The sequence below is a fragment of the Knufia obscura genome (assembly GCF_036327395.1).
Source record: "Knufia obscura strain CCFEE 5817 isolate CBS 148926 chromosome Unknown scaffold_13, whole genome shotgun sequence".
Classification (NCBI taxonomy): Eukaryota; Fungi; Ascomycota; class Eurotiomycetes; order Chaetothyriales; family Trichomeriaceae; genus Knufia; species Knufia obscura.
In genome coordinates this window covers 651,146-674,788 of record NW_027042699.1, presented here as the reverse complement: position 1 = coordinate 674,788, position 23,643 = coordinate 651,146, and the positions used below count along the sequence as shown (strand labels likewise).

Below are 23,643 nucleotides of genomic sequence, written 5' to 3'. Positions count from 1 at the left end.
TCAACGGCAACGGCACCGAAACTCAGTCTACCAAATCACTCGATCATAAACTTCGACGACACAGAACAGAGCACATACTTCTTCCACACAATGTCGCTCAGCACGCCACGAATCCTCCCCAAACACCTCGAACAATTCGGTCCCGGCGCCCACGCCCCCGTCAACACAGTCCGCCTCCTAGGCACCATAACCTCTATACACGGCTCAAACGCAACACTCACATCCGGTGACGGCGACACAGTCACACTCGTGCTGAACAGAGATTCACATCTGTCGCCGCAGTCACTTTATGAAGTCGTTGGCAAGGTGATCAATCTAGAGGGTGGAGCAGGTTTGGGAGTAAGAGTCATGGCTGCTGTTGAGTGGCCGAAGAGTCCAGAGGGGAAGCCAGTGGATCTGAAGGCATATGAGGCTGTTGTGGATGCTACGCATCGGTACAAGGAGATATTTTATGTTGATGAGGAGAAGTGAGTGAACCGTGCATGGACAAGACTATGAAGAAAGCCACTGTACATGAAGTAAGATTAGGGAAACCTCTATGCATGATGACGAGCCGAGATGAAGAGGACTGCTTACAGGCAACGATGAAGAATGATTGAACGAGATTCCGCAGCCCATGCTGAAGGCGCATGAAGGGGCGCTGTGTTGTCCATTGTGGTAATGCTAGGGGTATCTAGGCGCAAAAGTCATGTCAAATGTGTTACAGGTGTCGAAGCACCAAAGCAAAAACGCTCAACCATCCAGAGCCCAAATTTAGGGTACCAATCCATCCCAATCCAACCTCAGCCAGAAGCGATATACCTCAAGTCACCATCTCCATCAGCCCTGTCCAATATTCTCCTGGTCTGCTTGTGCTGCAACTCCTTCGCGTGCTCCCTCCCAGCTTCCAACCTCTCCACACCGAGCTGAATATTCTCGATATGAACAGACAGGGGAACATGCTTAACACCAGCCTCCTGCAGCACCGCAGGGCTTGCAACACGATCACGCAACTCCTCGAGCTCTGCACCCATACTCTGCAAGTGGATCAAAACGCTCGTGACATGGGCCAGTGCTGCCTTTCTGTACCCAGCTACCATTCCGAGCAGTTTGAGCTGATTTTCGTGTTTGCCAAGCTTCTTATTGTTCAGGCCAATGTAGCTCCATATCTCCCGAAGTACCTCGTCCTTTGAGCCTTGGACTTGGATGTTGTCTCGTGCTGAGACTTCAGCCATCACATCAAGTCTATCTTCTAGATTTTGTAGGACTGAGAGTATTGCTTGTGCTTCCTCGATGAGCGTTTCAATCTCGCCCGATACCACATGAGAATGCTGAATGTATTGCTCAAGCAGACGGGACTCAGTGAACTTCAACGGCTTGAACGGAGCAAGCAATGTGTCGCTAACAAATGCTGGAAGTAGTCCTCTTTCGGTCTGTTGCATATCCATATCATCAAGCACTCTTCGTGTCCATCTGTTCGTACTCAGGACAATGTCCACACTCCGACCAACATGCGAGTCAAACTTCTGTAAATCGTAGCTTGCCATTCTGGCAGTCTCAACGAACGCATCCAACTCGTGCATCAACTCGTGTCTGCTTGGAAGCTGAGAGAATCGAACAAGCTGTCTAAGGTCACGAATTGAGATCTCGCTTCGTTTCATGTCCATAGGTAACGAAGCGCTAGCTGCAGTGTCTGACATGATCGTCTCGAATTGGGACTGCACCTTCATGAGAGCTTCGAACTCGGGGTCGGGCACGTCGCCACCTGCTGACAGCTTCGGGTGGTTCTGGTAATATGTTTGGCACATGGGCAGACCAAGCATGCTTGCACCAGGTATGCGACATATGGGTGACATAGCGGTATAGATCGAATTGGTGAGGAGGTTTTGAGCGAGTTGGACGAAGGCTAGGACCATGTAGCCCGCTAGCACGATGGCAATCGGCGTCTTGAGGAGTCTGAAAGCCTGCCCGATGGTTTCGAGAAACCACATCAAGCAGGTACCTACAAGGCTCATTGCTTTGCCGATAGGGTCTTGATCATCTGGTGGTGGAGGCCGAGTACGAGCTGGGGTAGTTCGGGCACTGATCGATCTCGACTTCGAAGTCCTTGCTGGAGTTGAAGGGACATCTTGCTTCCGTGATGCCACACGCTGACGAGGTCGTGCTGACATGTCGACGATCGATGGCATGATCAATTCTGGTTCTGCTGAGGCTGCCAAGTTAGGATTCACCACTCGTTGTGGTATGCGAGAATGAGTACGTCGAGGCGATGGCTGTCTGGCCTCTGGTATCATGTCATCCTCTTGCGAATCAGGCGGGGTGCTTTCGCCAGCCCAACTGATCTCGCCGTCATCGGTATCGTTCACGATCCATGAGTCGTCAAGGCTTCTGCTGGAATGCTGTGACATTCCTCGAATGCGTGGATTAGTGGTTAATACTTTGCGATCTTAAGTTACGTCAAGGTGGATGAGAATAGTGCTGTAGCAGACAGCGAAGGGGGACTTCATGGTCAATAGATATAAGAGCATCCTGGGCTCACTTGCGACGGCGATGCGAACAATGAAGTTGGCAGGCGCCCATGTTCCTGCCCTTTCGTGACAAGCCAATCAATTTCTGCTCTACGTCAGATGTTGCGGGCAGGTTCTCCAAACAGCACATAATTCTGGCAGTCACGGTCAGCTACGCGTTCATCGGGAAGGGTCGATAACGCGTCTTTTACATTGATTGCAACAATGCTTTTCAATACATGTCTGCATCTCACTGGTCATGCTTGCCCTGAACACACTACCCCTCGTGATCGGAGCACCGACAACACTACCTAGCCAGCTAGCTACTCCGTACCTGGGCAAACATACCACCAAGCCTACCTGCGCTATACTCGATATCCAATGTACAATAATCCTTTCTCTTCCCAAAAGCCAGTCTCAAGGACTGGCAAAATGTGAAAAGAAAACTCTCAGAGTCGGTCCATCCATACCTCCTGCGCCGAGCGACCGAGGCCAGACCTCAAACACAGGACAAAGATCATCACCATCTTCTCGCATGATCGATCGACAGCCGAAGCCAGTCTCTCTTCTCTGCGGTGTCGAAGATATATTTTTCACGTTGTGGTAAGGAGGACTTTTCTCATCGGCGAGTTTGAGGTACTGTGGCTCTTTTGAAGAGTTCAGTAAGGGACGTTTACTATAGAAATGATTCCTGATGTGGTCGTCAGCATGTCATGTCGTCGTGGATGTCGAAAAGGTAGGGGGGGCTTACTATGAAGTAAAGTCGCATAGTAAAAAGGAAGGAAAGCGTGAGGGCGACGACGAACAGAATATATTCTCGAGATTCTGCCAAGGCCACGCTAGGCCTGTGAAAAGATCACGGGAAACATGTGATCGCAGTGAAGGAAAAAGAAATCACTGATCCGGTCACGTGATGGCAAACACGACTGATCTGATCTGATCTGATGGGTATGAGGACCTCGAGGAGGACCGGGCTACGGGATCATCACGCCCATGACCGCGCATGATCCGGACAGCAACGATATGTGCTCAGTCTTTACCAGGACATTGCCTTTTTCCGCCGGCCGACGACAATGTCAGCGGCGTACCGCCGGAGTGCCTTGCCCTGGAGCTACAACAGGCTGCCGGCCTGCTCAAGAGAGGCGTCAAGCGGAGCTCTTTCCTCGTGTGTCACCGCCTACTCGAAGCATCGAAGTGGTCATCATGCCCAGATTCGTGTTGAGCTGATGCTTGACGCGGCCTTCTAGAATGTCCCGGACAGTGTCGAGGTTGTGATATATTGTCGAACGCAGACAGTAGTCTTGCTCAAGCATGTCATCGGACACGATTGTCTTCATACGCCGTCACGAAGCTGCAATCGCTATACTAATGCATGAACTAGGTGGCGGCAGTAAGCAGGCTGCCAGCAGCGGCGCCCCATTATGAAGCTTTTGGGAAATACTAGCATATCCTTGTCCACCAGTGCATTGAATTGCTGTGGAATACTGATGCTAAAAAGCCAAAGCAATTTCAAATACATAGGGCCCTAATTGTCCAGCAGGTTCAGCGGGCTCGCTTAGTGATGAGCACTTGCTGAGAACCCCTCTTATCAGTACTCGAAAGCTAGATGATCAGCCTGTGCAATCTTGCTGTCTTTCTTGATGAGCTTGGCGTTTAGTGACAATCTGTTGGTGAAGATCAGGTTACGAAGATCATGCACCCACACCTGTGCAAACGGGTACATCGTACACGGCACGATATATATTTCGACCTATGAATCTTGTGCATGCCTGGTGTACGTTGACATCGCAAACACAACGTATTCTCTGAACTGCACTCCAAGTGACTCACCCCTCCACGCAACACATTCTTGTGATTACAGTCGTCGAGATGGACAACATGGCGAGACTGCGAAAGGCGGATTACGACCGGGTAAGTTCCTGCCGAGATGCGACTATAGAACAACTTCTGACAAATGCTGTAGGCCCTCGCTCATGCTAATGCCGGGGAGAAAGAACCTGCTCTAGACATACTTTGGGACCTCCGACTCAAGGCCGACCTGTCTGTCTATCGACGCGCCCTTGTCAATATCACATTGGCCGCGCTGCTTCAAGGTTCGGACAAGGTTCAATATGCACGAGAATGCATTGATCTTCTAGCCCTTCTGCGCCAACAGTATAGAGACAATCCAAACATATCCGAGGAGCTTGAACACATTACCGACCTCGAAACCACCGCACGCAGTATGATCACTTCTGCCACTCCGACCTCACCACGACCAGAATCCATGGCTGGTGGGACATCTGAGTCCAATGAGCCGTTCGAAGTTACCTCGCTGACCAAGCATAGCTCGGATGATTTACGCGACATTGCTATCCGACCAGGAGAAGATACTTGCGAGCAAGCAGATTCATCGCTCGATGCAGGACCGCCGACCGAAGCAGGCGAACGCATCCAGACTGAGGACGTCCGGGGAAAAGAAAGCACTGACGGTGATGATTATGGTGTCGTTGTATGGCAATCTGAATACCGACCTCCTCCTCCTATACCCACAGATATGCGGTCTGTTGAAGGCTTTCTTAGAGATGCATATCATCTGAAGCCCAGGGGAGGCGAGACGATTAACCGATAGGTATCGAAAGGCGACAAAAGTGTACACGTGTCGCAGCATCAAAGTGAAACGAATACCTCTCTACGTACCCGTCCACATCTTTATGCATGCTATTTATCCACCAAATGCTGTATCAAATTGTTCTATGTGACTTCGATCGTACGTCCGGCACAATATTGCAAGCCTGCGACTGTGTTGAACCCACGTGAATGGCTTACACCCACTTCGATATTATTGCAATACTGCGGTACCGCCTCACTCGAGCAGTTTTCATTCGAGGCCAGCATTCTACACCCTTCGCAAACTGCACATGTAGAGGCCCGGTTCCACATTCTGTTCCGTACAAATCGATTCTTTCACAGCCAGGTCACACATCTCGAGCTCGAGCCTCAGGCTCTCTTACTTCAAATGTGAGCGCCCTTACCTTGCCCTTCAGCTTCGACTTCTCTTATCTTAGTCTTCGAATTTTTTCACCTTAATCTTCAACCTCTCTCACCCGAGTCTTTAGCCTCACTCACCTCAAGCTTAAACTCTCTCAATTTGATCTCCAACTCCCGTCACCTCAGCCTCTAACCTGCCTTACTCGAAACCCAACTTTGACCCCGAAAGCCTCAGCCCTCCCATCCAAACAGCCAAACATCAATCCTCACAAATTCCTATCTTCATCGCAACTCAGGCGTGCTACTCAAGCACTATGATCGCAACAAAGCGATTCCTACGCCGAACCCCACGATCCCCCTGCACACAAGGCTCCTAAGGCAACAACCTCTATACAGCGCAAAACAATCCTCCCTATCCACGAGACCACAACTCTGCCGCACCACCAAATAGCTCTGCCTGTACATGAGAGGATGCGGAGTGGTAGAGCCCACCATGGTGGTGGTGCAGTGTTCAAAGGGATGGCGGCAGCCCGCATCCGCCGATACCGATGCTCGTGGAGCATGGTCTCGTAGTCGAATGTGGAGGAGAGATGGATGCGGGATGTTAAGATGTCGGTGTGTGTTGAGCTTTCTGTGGGGCGGAGGGGAAATGTGGCGAGGGGAAAGGTGGGTATTTGACTGTGATGGAATGGTGAGGAGGGATTGTTGGTGTTGGGTATTATGGTGCGGTCGGCGATGCGGCGGGAGAAACTATTGACAGGTATGGTGCAAGCGAATATCGAGGAGGAGGGGCTGAGATCTCCGGTATGGGGGTTGCAGACTGGTAGATGCCATCTTGCGATCAGGGGGATGTTTCGGGGGTAGGTGAGACGATCCCAGGCTGTGGTGCAGAGGTGGATGGCTGGGTCGGCGGCGCCAGAGAGGAGGGTGGCTGCTGTGAGTGTGTTGTTGAAGTAGGCGGTGTCTAGTTGTTTAGGAATGCGATAGATGTGTTTTGTGATTGCGGTAAGCTTAGGGAAACGAATGTCTATGAGTGATAGGGAGGGTATCGAGCTGCCGATGAGATTCAGTCTCTTGGTGCGGTAACGAACCATGCTGCGGAAGGGTTCCGGGATATGCCACATCGATGTTGCAGGTAGAAGATTGTGGTCGCATGTAAACCAACAAGCTTCACTCGTGTATCGGGCTTTGAGAACTTGCTTGGCGAGGATCGAAAGATCTGGGTGGACTTGTAGCAAATCCAGATAGGAGGCTGTCTCAGCACTGATTCGCAGATGTCCTCGTCGACGCACGCTGCCACACCGTTCGATAGGGCGCGTCCGTCGTACCCCACTGGCAGCCGAAGCGAAAAACGTCAGCTCCTTGAAACACTGTTCGGTACAGGTATCTCTTATGGTTGAGAACGAGAAGGACCAAGGTTGGATTACTTTCTCAAGTATCATAAGCTGGAGCTCGGCTGGCAGGTCTAGCAATGGGAAATGCAGTGGACCTGTTAGGGGCAAATGTCGAGTGAGCGATCCTTGATTTGTTTCCGGTGCCGGCTGCCTTTCGCAATTGCAGCAACAGCAGCAGCAACAGCGAGGCACATTTGACGATGTGCCTGGAAACCCACGCAGCCAATCGATGGCAGAAGCAAACATCATCTTGAGGACAAGGAGTGTGGTCAAGTTCACTTAGCTGTTAGAGGAGTGCTCTGTGTTCGAAGTTCGACTGTGCTTGCTAGCTGTAAGTATACTTTTAAAGCTGCTATCAGTACATGCTGAGATTTGACGGACATATTATGCAACGATCTGTACCTTTTATATGAGGGGGATATCATATGTTTCGAGATGGGACAGGCAGCGGTTCGGTACCAGAGCAGGAATGAGCAAGATTCCGGAGCCAAAGATTGCTGAGGACCTGCAGCGTCACCAGAGGTCGATATAAACGCACACATTGCCCCGTGTCCAGGCGATAGATTAGCATGTTAGCAGATTCATCCATAGCATAGTGACCTCTCCCAAAATGACAAACTTCGCACGAACAACCAGCTTTCGTCAGCTGCAAATTGCCAGAACGCGAGATCTGGAAGGACAACCCCTCCTTCGCGAGCGAAATGAGCGCGAACAGGAGGCATGCCTCATAATTCGCATCATGGTGACCATGTTCTGTATCGGCATTATATTCTTGTTAGGATGGAGGTTAAAAGAGACGGTAACCTCGAGCATTCGTGGCAGCAGGTGGTGAGGAGATGCCCCTGCCAAGGATATTTGGCTTGGGCGTGCCTTCCGTTTTGAGTTGAAGGACTTCGACGATTGAAGCGACAAGGCATCCTGCTTGCACAGGAACTCTTCTGTTCGACATGCCTTCGAGCGAGAATGGGTGATGTTCCTCTCCCGCTATCGACGCACCTCAAGATGGCCTCGTATCGTCATCTGCTGTCTCATCTTCCTCTTCCTCCTTGACGTCTTCCGGCTGCTCGGCTCTCACAAAACCTTCTCCAACAACCTCAATGCACAGACTGTGCAGCATATCGAGGATCTTCCTCAAGAACTACGGAACCAGAAGATCTATATCGCAGCACAGTTCTGGACATCTGAAGCAGTACTGGTAGAGTTCTGGTTGAAACAATTCCTCAAACTGCTCCCTGTTCTTGGGCCTCGCAATATCTACGTCTCGATCATCGAGTCTGGAAGCCTAGACAACACGGCCGATGCTATCCGATGGCTCGATGGTGAATTGGTCAAGCTGGGAGTCGCCCGCACTGTCATCACTGACCCTACTACCCACGAAGATGCTGTTAACGCCGGGCCCTTAGACGAACATGGACATCACAAGAACGGATGGATACCCACAGGGGACACAGAAGTCGAAGGACAAAGAGAATTGCGCCGCATACCTTACCTCTCTGATATCCGCAACAGGGGCTTGGAACCACTCTTGCGCATGCACAGGACACATGGCCGAATTTTCGACAAGATCTTATACCTCAACGATGTCTACTTCGAGCCCAGCGATATTCTGACCCTTCTGGCTACCAACGCTGGGCACTACGACATCGCATGCGGGATCGACTTCCATTACCCACCCGCCTTCTACGACACATTCGCACTGCGCGACATTGAAGGACGAGGACCCGTCATGAGCACGTTTCCATACTTTCGAGCCGATGAGACACGGAATGCCCTGCTGAAGGGTGCACCCGCTCAAGTCAAGAGTTGTTGGAATGGGGTCTTGGTAGTAGATGCTGCTCCTTACTATGATCGTATTTTACCGAACACAGTTGGGTCTGGACACCACCTACAAACCGGTCTGCGCTTTCGCGGTATACCTGATTCGCTGGCCCTGCATAAATTGGAAGCGAGTGAGTGTTGTCTGATCCATGCCGACCTGATTGCAAGCGGCTTTGCACAAAGAGGCATCTTTCTGAACCCTGCCGTGAGATCTGGCTACACTACTGAAGCATACGAATTGACACACCGAGGTCCGGACAACGGGTTTGTCGGTGGCTGGCAGTACGTGACAGGTGTATGGAAGAATAGATTTGCCAGGTGGAAAACTGATGGCATCAGTAGCAGTGCAGGTCAGAATATGGCAGAAGTCTACAGGAGGATACGGAAATGGCAGAACGAGGTTACTAGCCACGGCGAGAAGAGAAGTGAAGTTGGCGACTACTGCACGATCATGGAAATGCACATCCTGATATGGAATGGTTGGAAGCATGTTTGGTAGATAGGAATTAGCATATGTATGCCGGGTATCATAGAACGCATAGAGCATCAATAGCATCACTAGAGCTGAGCCCATCAAGACAAATTGTCCAGAATGATCCTCCTCTTCCTCGACATCAACTCCTCCTGCACCTCCTCAAGCGTAGGAACCCTCCACCTCACCCCATCACCCACATCCCCCGGCAACGCCTCCCACTCCCCGTCCTCGTCCTCCTCTAACCCTCCAATCCTCTCCACCGCCTCCCTCTCCTTCCTCCTCTCATACCTCAACAACGCCCCATTCCCCTCCTCCTCATCCCCCCCAAACCCAAAATAACCCGCATCCAAATTCCTCCGATCAACATGTTCTCTAGTTTCCTTCCCCTCCCCCTCCTCCCTAACCCTCCGTTTCGCCGCCCGTTCAAACATCTCCCTCACCCCCGGCAATTCCTTCGCCCGCCCATAATACCTATACCCCTTCCCACCACCCTGCACCTCCCGTCCCTGATCATCAAACACAGTCCCCATCCCCCCACGCATATAATTCGGGCCCCCTAACTCCCTAATCCTCCTCTCCCAACTCCACTTTTCCTTCATCAGCTTGTTGATCTCATCGTTTAGATCGCGGATCTGGAAGTCCGATAGGGAGGATTCTTGGATCTTTGTGATCTTGCGGGAGACCTCGCGGAGGATCTGGCCGCGGTATTTTTCGGCGAGGGGGATGGCGGTTATTGTGCTTGTTGCGCGGGGGCGGCGTTGGGAGGCGGAGGGGAGAAGGCCGGACGATTCGGCTTGGGTTGCGCGGAAGCGGAAGAGCATGGATTGGGCTTTTTCGGAGTTGCGGGCCATGGTGGGTGGTGGTGTGGTGTGGTGAGTGGTGGTGGTAGGAGAGTATGAGGGTGTTGAGGTGTGCGCGATAGGTGCGTCTTCAGAGGTGGTGTTTTGTGCTTTGGTCTTGTGCGCAAGTTGTGGTCAAGGTATTGAAGAGCGCAGTGTTGCTTTTAGTCGGGATGCTGGTGGTTCGTTGACAGCAGGAGTTGTGGAGTCGTCTTGCAGTGTGTCTCAGACGCCCGCCGCGTCTGTGTGTAGAAGAGTATTCGACAGCTTTGTGAGCTTGAATGTTTATTCAAGAATCTTAAATGCGCAAGATTCAATTGAAGCAGTGCACGCGGGTCTGTCGATCGTCACTTTTCTGCGACTCGGTTGGCTCTCCCGCAGATCAGCCGATGAGACAATATTACTTTGAAGGAAACCGCGACTGCTGTTCCTACTGTGCTTCAATCTTCCTTCTCGTGCACTGAGATATTGCTCGTTCCGAGGAGAATCTCTCCCCTACTGATGGTGGAAGATGCTGGGGTCACAATGGCTACAACGGCACGCAGAAGGAGCTAAGCTCACCTACGCATTCGCTTGCGGAGCAGCTACAGCTGCTACGACGTACTATGTATTTCTGGCCATTCGTCGGAAACAGGCAACGGATGCCCTCAAGCAGTCAATTCCTGACGATAATCACACCGCCTTACCGTTGACCGAGTACGGTGGAGCAGGCAAGCCTAGTGTTTCGAACACCAAGGATGTACGGGCAGCGAAGATAGCAGCAAGAGCAAGGAAGGGAGATTACGATGAGGAGCTGATACTGGAGCAGCTGGCCCGAAACCGTGTGTTTTTGAAGGACGAAGGTCTGACGAAGCTGCGCAATGCTTTTATCGTGGTCGTCGGTCTGGGAGGTGTGGGCAGTCATTGTGTCGCAGCGTTGATCCGGAGTGGTGTTTCAAAGGTCAGAATCGTCGACTTCGACCAGGTGACCCTCAGCAGTCTGAACAGACATGCTCTTGCTACCCTTGCCGATGTCGGGACCCCAAAGGTGCATTGTGTAAGGCGCAGGATGGAGCAGATTTGTCCTTGGGCCAGAATTGATGCGAGGAATGAGCTGTTCAGTTCGACCTCTGCTGAAAGCTTGCTTGGCGACTGGGACTACGAGCCGCGTGACGGCGAGGAAAGCGATCAAGGGCCGGACTTCGTTGTGGATGCCATTGACAACATCGATACAAAAGTTCAGCTTCTTCAGTATTGCGCATTGCACAATATCAAGGTTATCAGCGCCATGGGTGCTGGTACGAAGAGTGATCCCACAAGAATTTGTGTTGGCGACATCTCTACTAGTATCGAAGATCCTTTATCTAAGGCTACCCGAAGACGATTGAGGCTACAGGGCATCTCCTCAGGTATACCAGTTGTCTTCTCTACCGAAAAGCCTGGTCCGGGTAAAGCTGAGCTTATGCCCGTAGCCGAGCAGGAGGTCGAGAAAGGTAACGTTGGAGATCTTGGTGTACTGCCAGAGTTTCGTGTGAGGATTCTGCCCGTTCTTGGCACCATGCCTGCTATGTTTGGCTATACAGTCGCAAACCATGTCATCTGCAGCATAGCAGGTTACCCGATGGAATACAGAGTTGGCGATCGCGGAAGAGAAAAAATGTACGACGCAATGCTATCAGGACTTCAAGGTCTTGAGGAACGACTGGCCAGGGTTGTCAACGGAAATGATGCTATTGGTCTCAAGATACCTGTCACCAGAGATGATGTTGCATTCCTTGTCGAAGAAGTTTTCCGAGGAAAGAGTGTTGTTAGTGGGTTGACAACGAGACTGGTTCTGACCAGGTGGTTCAGGCCCGACTCTGGCTCAAACATGAATAAGACGTACGAAGAGGAGGGCCAGAAGACTTCCAATTTGAAGCTTTCCAACCTTGTGTTGATGACCAAGGAGGAGGCACAAAAGCACGAGAAGGAGATCCTGAAAGGCACCAAGGACCATTCCGAGCTGTACGACCACGAGGTGATCGAACATGTCGCACGACGATTCCAGGAAGAGCAAGCATTTGATAGGTACAGGTGAGCATGCGGCACTGCAGCCTGTCATGCGGCGTTCTAAACCAGACCACACCCTGCATGACCATCTTCCGAAATCTGATTTCGGATATCAAAGTGCACAGGGGATACCGATCCGGCAGGGCTGTCACACCTCGCTGCATTCTGTCCTTAAAGGCGTCGTTACGCTGGGTTGTGTGCAGATCCTGTTTCCTCTTCCCATACCATTATGATGGAGTCTTCGACAGCCAGTCCACGATGTAATCAATCCTCCTTCCTTGCGCTACCACTGGAGATAAGGCTCATCATTTACGAAGCATATTTTGGCAAATGGTCCTGCACCATAGGGAGTACAGGCCTCCACAGGGTCGCCTGTTCGTCGACACCAAGTCAAAGTCTTTCGATCAGCCTGATATCCACCTGCAAGCAAGTCTATGAAGAGATTTCAGCTCACCGATGTTTTCACAGATCCTTCACTGGTATCACAAGCTATACCCGCGGATGCTGCCTGTCGCGACTTCGAGATCTGAAGGACTGCTGGGTGTTGACGAGCACAACACATGTCAAGTCCTACTTTTTGAACGAAAGTGCTCTGCGAAAGGGGTGTTTTCTGCGCGACTTTCCAAGCTTGGAAACCATTGAGATTGGAGAGATAGAACAACGGTCTTCCTACCTGGGCCTCCACGCGAGCACTGATGAAGCCGCAACTCTGTTCCGGACGTTAAAGGTGGATCACCGGTTGGTCTGGTCCAAGGACCACCTGGATATACTCAAAGAAGTCGTCAGCCGTAATGATGTGAATGTGGCTATTAACACCTACCTCACACTCAAGGACATTCAGAGCTTCGTTCCGCGTTCCATCGTATGTTCAGGAATCATCGACATATTCTAGGGCTGACAGTGTTGCAGCGAATCAAGTTCGCCCTAACACCCCGCCATGGCCTGAGATTACTCGATTATACTTTCCTTTCGTCAAAGGAAGAAGAAGCCTTCTGGACTGCCGTTCGAAATCAGCTCGTGCCGACTTCCTTCTGAAACAACTCTGCCCAGCCGTCCGCTTGCGGCATCCGTGTGCGAAGTACAAATGCTTCACTGAAAGACATCAAGATTTGGGTCTAGGCGCAGACTCTACCAGCAAAGAGCCTTCCACACCGTCAGTCTATCTCGTCGCCTATGCTTTTGCACTGGGTACCTGGGAACAATATACCTCGTTCAACTTCTCCATTTTCCACTCCAATATGGGAGTGAAAAGGACTGTAAATGGTCCCGGACAGCGGAGCAGTAAAGCCACCTGAGTATTAGAGGTGTTAGACGGGCAATTTCTACCTGCACAGCTGAGTGGTACAGATTGCAGATACACTCCTGCAGGACGTCCGGTGCAGGGGTAACTCGGGCGTGCCTACCGTCATAGCCTCTCCTCCTATACATTATAGATTCTGCACGCTGTGTCATTATTCGTCGAAGTGTCGTACTTTCTGCCACCACGTGAACGGTATCCGTAATCGTTTCGTACTTGATCTTTCCATCTGCACAGACCGTCATGCCAAAGGTAACAACAGCGCATCCGCCGCCCCAAACACGTTCGCGGCGGGCACTAAAAGCGGAAGTTGCCACTAAATCTTCCTAGCCGCAACGCGCTTGCCACCTAAGGTAAGGTACATCGCGGCTGTACCAGAGCCGTGAGAGCCGATATCCAGCGAGCCAGATCGTCTGCAAAAGAGTTCGCACTTGCCGGTGCTGGACTTCAACACTAGCCTCATGATTTTGTCGCTTTCGTCTCCTCTTGAGCGGGAGCTCATGCATGCACGAGATGCTTGAACCGCATCATTGAACCAGACTCTGCAACGCCGAGGAGCAGCACGAAAAGTCTATCGTAATGGATACGCAACGTAAAGAGATCAAGGCAGTCGTCCTTGGTGGAGAGGGGACAGGGAAGACAGCTCTTGTCAAAAAAGTCAGTCCTTCGTTGCAGGACTCTCAATCCAGCTTCCTGCCAATCAGCAGGATCGAAGCCATTTACGGCAATTCTAACAATCTCGCAGTACTTACGTTCGGTCTTTGAAGAAGTTGAAGAAGACTACGACCCGGTATGGGATGGCTTTGAGCGGAAGCAAGTATCAATAGAGGGTCAGGCGTACCTACTAGAACTCTTTCCAGCGGAACCAGCCGGCGAGAACTTTCTTTGTCAAACAGGAGAAGCATTCGTTCTATTGTATGCCATCAACAATCGAAGGTCATTTCAGCACATCAAGCACGTGCATAACCAGTTACGGTCAACTAAAGGTCAGGCACTATCGAGGATACCCGTCTTCCTCGTAGGCACCAAAGCAGATCTAGAAAGCGGACGGCAAATCTCACTTGAGGAAGGCAGGCAGCTAGCGATCGAACTTCGCTGTCAAAAGCTCTTCGAGATCAGTGCAAAGACGCATGAAGCAGAGATCAGCGACCTGTTCGAAAAGCTTGTACGTGAAACCATCACAATGGCGAACAGTACGCCGTCAAGCGTGAACGTGGCACCCATGGCTAGTCCCCCACCCAGACCTCCAATGACAGCAACAAGCCAGTCACCATCAACGACATCAATCAGACAGTCACAAGAAGCGAGCTCACCGACCACCGAATCACCACGAAGAAGCAGCAGCGTTTTCGACAGACTAAAGTTTGGCTCGTTGAAGCGCAAACCCAGCCTCCAATCATTGAGCCGGAAGAAATCAGGCTCATTCAGCAACATGATGAGCCGCAATCAGTCTCGAGATCAGTTGCAGACGTCGAATGACATCGCGCCACCTCGAAACGTGCGATCTGTCTCAGCTGGGAATATATTGAACAGCACACAGAGCAGACCGGCTGCCCCGCCGAGTCGGCCCTCGGACACCTCGATATCATCACCGTACAAATTAGACGTTGACACATCGTCATGGAGGGACTCGATCAAATGGCCTACCGAGATCATCCCAGAGGAAGATTCGAAACCAGCCAGATAGTCGGCGAGCTCGACGCTGTGTACATCACGAATGAAAGTGTTTCAGCGAACAGAAACGAAAGCCGCTACGTCCTGCTATGCCGTTATCAGTGCTAACTGCTTTGCTCCTATACATCATATCATTAGCATTCTTGCCCTCATCGATTGACTGACTAACTCGGACATGCTGCTGACCACATCACCGTCTTATCTTATAGCCCTCTGCGCACACTGGACCGCGCACTACCGGCATGTTTGCTTTTCAAAGCGACTCACGGCACTCTCATCTTACCTCCTCATATGGTGAACCACATCTCCAGGGGCAGGGAACTCATCGTACCTTCCTGCACAGACCACACTTACCCTGCCATCTAGTCACACCTTCTCTCCTCTGCCTGCGTCTCCCTCCACGGTTTGTACCGCCGCCGTTAGGGTGGCACTGTCCCCCCGCTCGGGGCCACACCACCTTCCACGTGCGGAAGCACGTCAGAATCACCTCCGCCTCCATATCGCACCTCCCAAGTCCAAGGCGTGCCTCCCTACCATCGGTCCTCTCACCTCACTACTACATCAAAGGAAGCGCAGTCGACCGATCGTGCCTGGCCCGCTGCTATCAGAGTCGCGACTCCCTGCGAAGGAATCCCTAGTCCGCTCCTGCTTTGTCTAGTACTTTGGGTCGTGCCTACTCTCTGATTGGGTATGGGTTGCGCTTTCCTCCCCAGGCGTTTGAAATCGCGCCTTCCCAACATCTATACCCCGGCGGCACCTTCCTGTCGCTCGGGATCGCACCTTCCGCTTACACGTTCGCCCCTTCCGTCTCTTGTGGTCGCACTTCCCTTCTATTAGGTCGTACCTTCCTTCTACTAGGTCGTGCCTTCCCTTGACTAGATCGTACCTCCCGCCACTTTACGATCGTACCTTCTAGTTATACCGTCGCACCTTCACCTTCCCGCTACTAGGTCGTGCCTACCTTATACTGTGTCGCACCTGCCTTCCTCCAAGTGGCAGGTGACCTTCCCTCATCGCACTCGCACCTTCCTTCGACCGAGCCGTACCTTCCCTCGAATATGGTCGCACCTTCCCGCTAGCTGGTCCTACCTTCCACAGTCAGGATCGCCCCTTCCTCAGCTCCTTACCAAGGTCGTCCCTTCCCTCCGATCCTCCAGGTCGTACTTCCCCTTCAGTCCGTACAGGTCGCACCTCCCCTTTCGAAGCTGACTGAATCGCGCTTGCCTAGGTAATCGGGGATATATGAGAAGCAGGGAAGGAGCAGCCTGCCGGACATTTCGCGAGTTCGGTGTAGCGTTGCGGTGGGTTGAACATCGTGATTGGGTATTCTGGCGAGGACTGCGAGCTGTACTGTACTGTACTGTAGCACAAGCATGAGGTGCGACTCGTAGGGGACGGATCTACCATCGACTGGGTTAGGTGAGAAGACAGAAACAGAGGAACTGCGTTGGTCAGAAGGCTATACAAGGTGAGCGGCGCACAGGACGTGACGGCATGAGGAGGGTGATACGAGTATTGATCGGATTTGCTTGTGATTGAGCTCGTGGAGCGAAGAACGAGTGGATTGTGTCATCAGTAGTATACCTTGACCGCACTTCGGCCATTGATTGCTTTCTACCACAACAGTATCATCTGTACCACCACTGCAGCTTAATACAACCTCCTCAAATCCTCACCCCACTTCCTCATCCCCGATACCGTCAATCCGCTATCTTCCAGTCCACTCTCCCTCAGCACATCCTCAAGCATATCATCCGGCAGATTGAGAAGCCCCTGCTCAACCATCTCCCCATCCACAAATCTGAACGGTTCGTCGGCCTCCCTGACGTCAGTCTTCCAGGCACGATATTTCGCCCATGGCATGTACCCGGGTGCCAGCACACGCGTGCTGAGACACGCCTGGATACGCAGCAGTGCGTCAACGTAGGTTGGGTTGATCGCGCCGAGCATGTAGATACTACCCTCTACCGTCGCGATGAATGCTTGTGGGCGGATTAACGGGCCAGCGTTCTCTTGTGAGAAGGAGCCAGAGCGAATTGGCGCTGTCGTTGTTGAGCCTGACCGGGCTTTGCCTTTGCTGGCTTGGTCTGGCAGTTTCGTGACAGGCTGGCTCGATGTGATGGGTATGATCTTGTTGACGACTTCGCCGAGTCGCATCTCGCATGTCACTTCGAGACGTCTAGCCTCGTCGCCGTATGCTTCGGGGTTCTGTCGTAATGTGGCGATGTTGCCCTCCATATCTGCAACAGCCCATTCACGCTCGCCTACAGCAGCTACGGCGCTTGTCCAGAGTGTTGCGAAGTGTCTTGCTGTCTCTTGCAGTTCCCAGCTGTTATCGTGGCCAGAAGGCGGAATGACTGACACGATAGATACCGACTTCATAATGTCGCCAACAGCCACCATCATGGGTCGTGACTCGGTGGCGGACTGCACAGCTAGTGATACTGGGTTTGTGGACGTCCTATAGGTAGCAAGCCGCGTCAGGTTGTGAGAGTACCTGTTGCCTCTCTCGTGCGATGGTACTAGTGAGTAGAGTGCGACCACCTTGACCAGACCGACAAAAATCATACCATCTGCGACGGCAATGCTACGGCAAGCACCTCTAGTCCGTGCTTCCGTTATCACATTGAGCCTTTGTCTCTTACTGTTAACGGAGAAGACCAAAACTCGACCATGGTCTTCTTGGGACACTGCACCTGGATCTGGCGCTATGCTGGTCCCAACAATAAATATGCGGTCTTCGTCATCCATGTCAGTATCATCATCAGCTGCCGATGTTGGCGCAAAGGTTGTAATGCATTCGACCAGTTCGTTCTCTTCAAGATCAAACGAGTCGATCTCCTTGAATGTCACTTCATCTGCAAGTTTCACGGAACTTCGCAGTAGCTCCCGAGGTTGTTCTTCGTCTTGCTCCAATTCACGCCTGACTGTACACATGCCGAACATCTTCAACTTCGGCTGATATGCTATGCATCGTACTGTCTCGCCAATCGGTAGTGTTTGTAGCTGTGTCGTCCTTGTGGTATCAATTATTGCAAGTTTCAGATCACTGGGTGAAGCCACTGCAATGGCTCCAGGATAGGCAGCCGAGTCAAATGGACAAACTCGTGCTGCTTGGTCGGAGTTGATAGCTGAGTATAATATGCGTCCTTCAGATGCATAGATAAGCGAAGGTTGGTCGCAAGAAGCAAAGATGTTGACCAATTCTTGACCACTTTCGCTCGTCCGTGGTAGAGCTTTCAAGAAAACTGGCTCAGAGCCGAGCAATATTCTTGTCATTCCTGATAGTGATAATTTTGATGTGTCGAAGGAGAAGGTGATGACCGTTCCATCGGCCATAGAGACAAATAGGGTGGGCGCTGCATCTGGCAGCACTTGCGCAAGGAGGATCGATCTCGGCACATCGACTCCAGACGTGCCTAAGGATTGTGTAGATATGGTTTCCAACGAATGTAGATCTAGCAGCGCCACTGAAGCGGTCTGCCAGAAGCTGATTATGCAGGCATTGCTTTGTGACTGGGGTATAGTAACGCTCGATATTTGTGATCCAGCTTCGAAAGTCTTCGAAGCGCTCGGAGACTCACCTTGTCCAGAGCTGTGAAAAACGTGTATAGTGCGCCCATTCTCCACCACTATTACATGGGCGCCGTTAGCAGACGCTCCTGTAATCTTGGCAGCAGCATCCGACGGCTTCCATTGGAATATGCTCATGCCCGATTCCAGGTCTGATATTCTCAAGCCAGAGTCGTGTACTTGTAGCAGTTTATGATCTGGTAAATTTGCTGCCAGCAGTGTCGGCTCGGCAAACTCGAGGTTGCAGAAGTCATCGACCTCCTCGACACCTCCATCTGCATCGAACTTGAAGATTCTGGTTTCGGTAGCGAAAGAAGTCAGTAATACATCCTGCTGTCCGCCATCACCCTTCGTACTGAGCGCCCACATGTCTTCTATCAACGGGATCTCCTCAATCTCGCCAACTTCTTCCATGCCAACACCACTTCTAACACTTCGGATTGTGCCATCCTGCCAGGCATTCGAGCATGTCACGAGCCTAGCTTGACCTGTAGAGAACTCCCCAGCCTGAACGGCAGCCTCAGCACCTCGACCAAGATCCATAAGCTGCAGATCTAGTATAGGTGCGATGTTAGCAAACGTCTGAACCACCTCGACACCGTTCTCCACAATCTGTACGACCTGTGAGTCTCCAGAATGTGAGCCAACAAACACAAAGCCCTCGTCAAGATAGACGAGGCACGTCGCTTTCGAAGTCTGACTGCCCTGGCCAAGCTTGTCCAGCTTCCACCCCGTGACTGTGCGGTTGTCCTCCACGAGAAGCATCAGAAAGTACAGGCTGCCATATTCGTCTGCTAGCAACCACCGCAGATCGTCAACTTTCGTCCAACATGACCACACTGTAGCCTCGTTGCCGAGACTTTGAGGATTAAAGTTCTGCAGCTTCGAGTCCGAGTACGCTATCGACCTCTCACCGAGAACGAGGAAGCCACCGTAGGGTAACGAAACAGGTATCAGGTGCGAGACACCCTTGTCAAGCCGATCAGCTTGTCTCAGCTCTGCCACCGTCACGAGTTCGGCAGATGGTTGCTCACCCGTCGCAGAATATTGCAGCTCCAGCACTTTCAACTGCGGCTCTTCCTGGTTATCCTCCCAAAGTAGACCCAACTGCGGATTGTCCTTGCTGTCCTCGTCTGCATCCAAGAAAGCGGAGGCTCTCGTCGCGATCTCTTCCACACGGACTGAGACCGGTTCTCCCAATGTCCCAGGTACATCCGACGTCGTGGCGGATGAACTCCTCCTCACTTTCTTCGTGCTCGGCTGTACGAGAGGTACAACTGTAACGATTCCATCGTGTAGCTCGAGGGTCATGTACCGTCTCGTAGGATCAATGTGTACCCTATCATTCTCCCTCGTATCTCTTAACGTCCTGTCCGCTTGATCGACATAGCTCTGCTCCGTCTTCAGCTGCTTTGCTTCAGCGTCCCATGAGCACGTGAAGTACTGATATCGGTCCGTGCCAACGAAGAGGTGGTCTGTCTGCGAAGTCGATGGCCGTATGGCCTCAAGCATAATGATGTAGCCATAGACGGCTTTCGAGTGGACAAGCGTGAGACCTCCTTGAGGCGTGAAACTGTAGATCTCGAGGCGGTTAGCTTTCCTAGCGCATTGTCAGTATCTGGTGTTCTGAGCATGACCGTGGGCGAGCTCGTACGCTACAATCACCGTCTCGCTCTGAGCATCAAGGAAATTGAGCTTCAGAGCGAGTCTCACGCCGCTCGGGCGATGTACTGGCACAATGTAAGACATGATAAACTGCTAGAATGTATCTCTTGTCGCGTGGTCCGGTCAGACAAAAGCTATCGATAGATCTCGTGGGGCAACTTCAGCAAACATTGTATGAGCATCACCACAGTCCATCAGCAGCAGAACATCGTCGGAGGCAAGAAAAAGCGGTGTCTACATCTGCAGTCTGGTAGCCTGACTGCAGAGTTCATCCTATTAGTATAGTTCACAGGCCGGCACTAAGTTGCCAGTTGGACCTGCGTTCGAAGATGTCATGCCGGAGTTTGGAGATAGACGCGTCTGTGCCGCGTTCCTTCCAGTATTCGCGATACCCGGTAGATCGACGGTTACACGAATCTAAAGCAAGAGGTAGTGATATGCGAGGCACATCCGGAAGGCAGTGAGATCGATAGCAGGGGCTTCGCCTTCATTCTTTCCCACCTAGCCATCTATAGACAACCGAGAAGTCCTTGCCCTTATGCTCCTTCTCAGTCTCCTCATACACACTTCTAGCGATATCAGCCAGAACAAGCCTCGCACCTGCCTCATCAGCAGCCGTCATTGCAAGCTTCAGATCCTTCTTCATCAGGCTAACACCAAAACCACCAGCATAATCTTTACTCGATGGTGAACCCTCCTTCACACCCGGCACAGGCGGATTAACCTCAGTCGGCCAGCTCTTACCAGTCGCGGAATTCAAAAGATCTGCCAATGCTTTTGGCTGGATGCCCCATCTGATTCCCAAGTTGAAAGCCTCAGCCGCACCAATATTGTTAATGGCGAGTGCATAGTTGTTGGCGAGCTTCCCACTTAGTCCAGTGCCCTGAGGACCCATGTGCCACACTTTCTTGCCCATCAGAAGCAATATTGGCTCTATGCGGGAGATGAGACTCTGCTCTGCTCCGACCATGAATGTCAGCGTGCCGGCTGCTGCTCCCACAACCCCTCCGGACATGGGTGCGTCCACAAAATCTGCATTGCCCTTCTCTTTTACGAGTTTCGCAACCTCCCGAGACGTGATCGGATCAATCGTTGAACAGTCTATGAAGATCCGAGAGCTTTCCGAAGGTGGCTTAGGCAGACTTTCCGCAAGGATTTCATTGAAAACCGACTTGACATGTTGCGGTTCAGGGAGGGCCGATATTATGTTATCCTTCAGATGGTCAGCAACAGTATTCTAACGGACTCTTGCAGCTTGTGTTGATAATGTATCTGTTTCAGAGGATTGGCTATAATTTTTGGAAATAATCAGAATAAGAGCACGACCCGAAAGCCGTGCCCCCAACTTAGATCATAGATAGAACAAATATTCATCATGTAGACTCTAGCGAAGGATGAGGAGGACATACCGAGTTCTGTGCGACCTCTTTCGGACTCTTCGCTATATGCAAATTCGAAGATGATGTTTCAGATTTGAGCTTCTCGGTCGACGATGCGTTAACGTCGAATATTGTTAACGTGTCGCCCTCAGGTATTTTTGCTCTCAGGTTTCTCGCCATGGGGTAGCCTGAGAACCGTGTTAGCTATAATCAAATACAGCTTCGAATGAATTTACCCATAGCTCCCAGCCCAATGAAGCCCCATGATGCGTCCCGTGAAACCGACTGCGAAAATGACCGCACAGAAGTTTTGAAGGTGCAAGCACTCAAGGTGCTGCGTCGCAGAGCAAAGCTACATATTTGTGTAATCATGATCGCAAAGAAGTAGAATATCGCAGATCCGAGTCAAGGAGGCTTGCGAAAGCCATGCTCGAGACGCGGTCATGGTTGGAGCTTGCGCAGGTTCACGAAAGGGAAGATCGCTTGGAGAGGCCGAGGTCAACGAAATGTGTTGGAAAAACAGTTTCCGATCCGCCGGTGAAGAAGAGCGGTCTTGGCGCCAATTGCTTGGTCTACCGTACACCTGCAAATCAGCCTCGATCTCCTACCTACGAATATCGGTATGGGGCCACACGCTTCTTCTACGTTGTGCTGGCAGCAGCCGGGCCCATACACCAGCAGAATAGTGACGATTATTTTTCGAAGCCAGCGTCCCGTTCCCATAGATGCATGTCAAGGTAAAGGGGGATTTGCTCGGTAACTTAGCCTGATGGGAGCATCGATCCGTGAGATACCTCCACGCTTCGTGCTGCGTCATTTGAGTATGTCAACATGAACTCGGCCTTGATATCAGCCCAAGATGAAGGACATCCTGGCGGCAGCAGCACCGCACTGACACACATCCGAGTAGCACCTTCACTAGGTTGTTGCTTGGAGTATGCCGCATGGCGGCATTGCATCCATACCGCAGCCATCAGCCTGGCACGTTCCGGCACGATTGCCGGCGATCTGACGATATCAGACCAGCCACCTTCATTATGTGCCTCGTGCTGGTGGGGAAAATACAATAATAACTCTGCGACTGTCGGAGGGGCCAAGGTGCTCATAGCTGACATGCTTGTAGGCCCTTCATGCCACAAGAATCGTTGTATCCTCGTGACATTCCGGTTGTTCCAGAGCTGAAGACTTGTCCGTGAGCATCAAAGTGTACTCTCGACGTTGGCGCCACCCGGAGCGGTACTGTCCAACTCGTTCTCGGTCGGGCGATACAACTTCCACATGACCTAATAATTGAGTCACCATGGAACGAGCGGCCTTCACCTTGATATCAATGAACGAGGCTTACGGACTCGCTGTGGCGATGAGGCTCTTGCAGCCATAATAACTAATCCTCAGTTGGTTAGTCGAACCTTTGTTCCTGGAGGCCTGAAAGTATTCAGGGCTTTCGGATCCAGGCACAGCCGATTCGATGTCCCTCGACTTCAGGTTCATAATCGAGAACCAGGTCCTTGGATCCGATTCGCTTATCTGATTTCGGAACAGGAAGGAATTCCGTCGGTGGTTCTATTGAACCGTAAACAAAACGCACGCAACGGGGGTGTTAGACAATACCTCCAGGCAGAAGAGATTCGAAGCAGGCAGTGCAGTGAGGTTTGAGTAAGGGCGTAGAGAGTGGCGACGCCGTATGCAAGCGGTCTGCTCTTTAGTGCAATGGAATCTGTCATGAACCTCACGGGACTCATGGCCTGCAAGGCATAAAAACTGCCAACGTGGCTTTTAGTCTATAATACATCATGACATAGGCACACTGAATGTGCTTCGCCAATAGCTTGCACCGCTGTTGAAGCCACCATAGTCTTCGGCTCGACGGAGCGGTTGGTTGAACGAATGTGTGTTCTTCCTCTTGTCTCGGAGGACCCTGATGTCTTCCACCCGAATTGAGCCCATGAATTCGCGATCTGTTTATCGGTGCCTGACCACAATCATGCTTGCGTGTTGTCGTGGGCTCAGAGCGCTACCATGCCTTCAGTTTGTCCCGGGTCCCA

The 23,643-nt window shown here is 51.7% G+C and overlaps 9 protein-coding genes across 9 annotated transcripts; 5 read left to right on the top strand and 4 right to left on the bottom strand.

Annotated features, from left to right (window-relative positions):
- Window positions 1-90: 90 nt before the first annotated feature.
- PMZ80_009412 (uncharacterized protein) lies at window positions 91-471 on the top strand (the record flags this gene model as incomplete). The annotated part of the gene is made up of 1 exon (XM_064877807.1): window positions 91-471. The coding sequence occupies one exon, from the start codon at window positions 91-93 to the stop codon at window positions 469-471; it is 381 nt and encodes a 126-aa protein (XP_064726532.1).
- Window positions 472-782: 311 nt separating this feature from the next.
- Window positions 783-2,387, bottom strand: PMZ80_009411 (uncharacterized protein; the record flags this gene model as incomplete). The annotated part of the gene is made up of 1 exon (XM_064877806.1): window positions 783-2,387. One exon carries the CDS (start codon window positions 2,385-2,387, stop codon window positions 783-785), a length of 1,605 nt encoding a protein of 534 aa, XP_064726531.1.
- Window positions 2,388-4,355: 1,968 nt separating this feature from the next.
- PMZ80_009410 (uncharacterized protein) lies at window positions 4,356-5,097 on the top strand (the record flags this gene model as incomplete). The annotated part of the gene is made up of 2 exons (XM_064877805.1): window positions 4,356-4,397; window positions 4,450-5,097. 2 exons carry the CDS (start codon window positions 4,356-4,358, stop codon window positions 5,095-5,097), a joined length of 690 nt encoding a protein of 229 aa, XP_064726530.1.
- A 2,723-nt stretch (window positions 5,098-7,820) lies between these two features.
- On the top strand, window positions 7,821-9,167 carry PMZ80_009409 (uncharacterized protein; the record flags this gene model as incomplete). Its single annotated transcript, XM_064877804.1, has 1 exon — window positions 7,821-9,167. The coding sequence occupies one exon, from the start codon at window positions 7,821-7,823 to the stop codon at window positions 9,165-9,167; it is 1,347 nt and encodes a 448-aa protein (XP_064726529.1).
- Window positions 9,168-9,241: 74 nt separating this feature from the next.
- ISY1 (NineTeen Complex (NTC) component) lies at window positions 9,242-9,994 on the bottom strand (the record flags this gene model as incomplete). Its single annotated transcript, XM_064877803.1, has 1 exon — window positions 9,242-9,994. The coding sequence occupies one exon, from the start codon at window positions 9,992-9,994 to the stop codon at window positions 9,242-9,244; it is 753 nt and encodes a 250-aa protein (XP_064726528.1).
- A 499-nt stretch (window positions 9,995-10,493) lies between these two features.
- Window positions 10,494-13,045, top strand: PMZ80_009407 (uncharacterized protein; the record flags this gene model as incomplete). The annotated part of the gene is made up of 3 exons (XM_064877802.1): window positions 10,494-12,034; window positions 12,479-12,872; window positions 12,920-13,045. The coding sequence occupies 3 exons, from the start codon at window positions 10,494-10,496 to the stop codon at window positions 13,043-13,045; spliced, it is 2,061 nt and encodes a 686-aa protein (XP_064726527.1).
- Window positions 13,046-13,886: 841 nt separating this feature from the next.
- RAP2C (Ras subunit of RAS small GTPases) lies at window positions 13,887-14,994 on the top strand (the record flags this gene model as incomplete). Its single annotated transcript, XM_064877801.1, has 2 exons — window positions 13,887-13,964; window positions 14,053-14,994. The coding sequence occupies 2 exons, from the start codon at window positions 13,887-13,889 to the stop codon at window positions 14,992-14,994; spliced, it is 1,020 nt and encodes a 339-aa protein (XP_064726526.1).
- A 1,637-nt stretch (window positions 14,995-16,631) lies between these two features.
- PMZ80_009405 (uncharacterized protein) lies at window positions 16,632-20,303 on the bottom strand (the record flags this gene model as incomplete). Its single annotated transcript, XM_064877800.1, has 2 exons — window positions 16,632-20,154; window positions 20,209-20,303. The coding sequence occupies 2 exons, from the start codon at window positions 20,301-20,303 to the stop codon at window positions 16,632-16,634; spliced, it is 3,618 nt and encodes a 1,205-aa protein (XP_064726525.1).
- Window positions 20,304-20,706: 403 nt separating this feature from the next.
- Window positions 20,707-21,838, bottom strand: PMZ80_009404 (uncharacterized protein; the record flags this gene model as incomplete). The annotated part of the gene is made up of 3 exons (XM_064877799.1): window positions 20,707-21,432; window positions 21,629-21,786; window positions 21,835-21,838. The coding sequence occupies 3 exons, from the start codon at window positions 21,836-21,838 to the stop codon at window positions 20,707-20,709; spliced, it is 888 nt and encodes a 295-aa protein (XP_064726524.1).
- Between the last annotated feature and the right edge of the window lie 1,805 nt (window positions 21,839-23,643).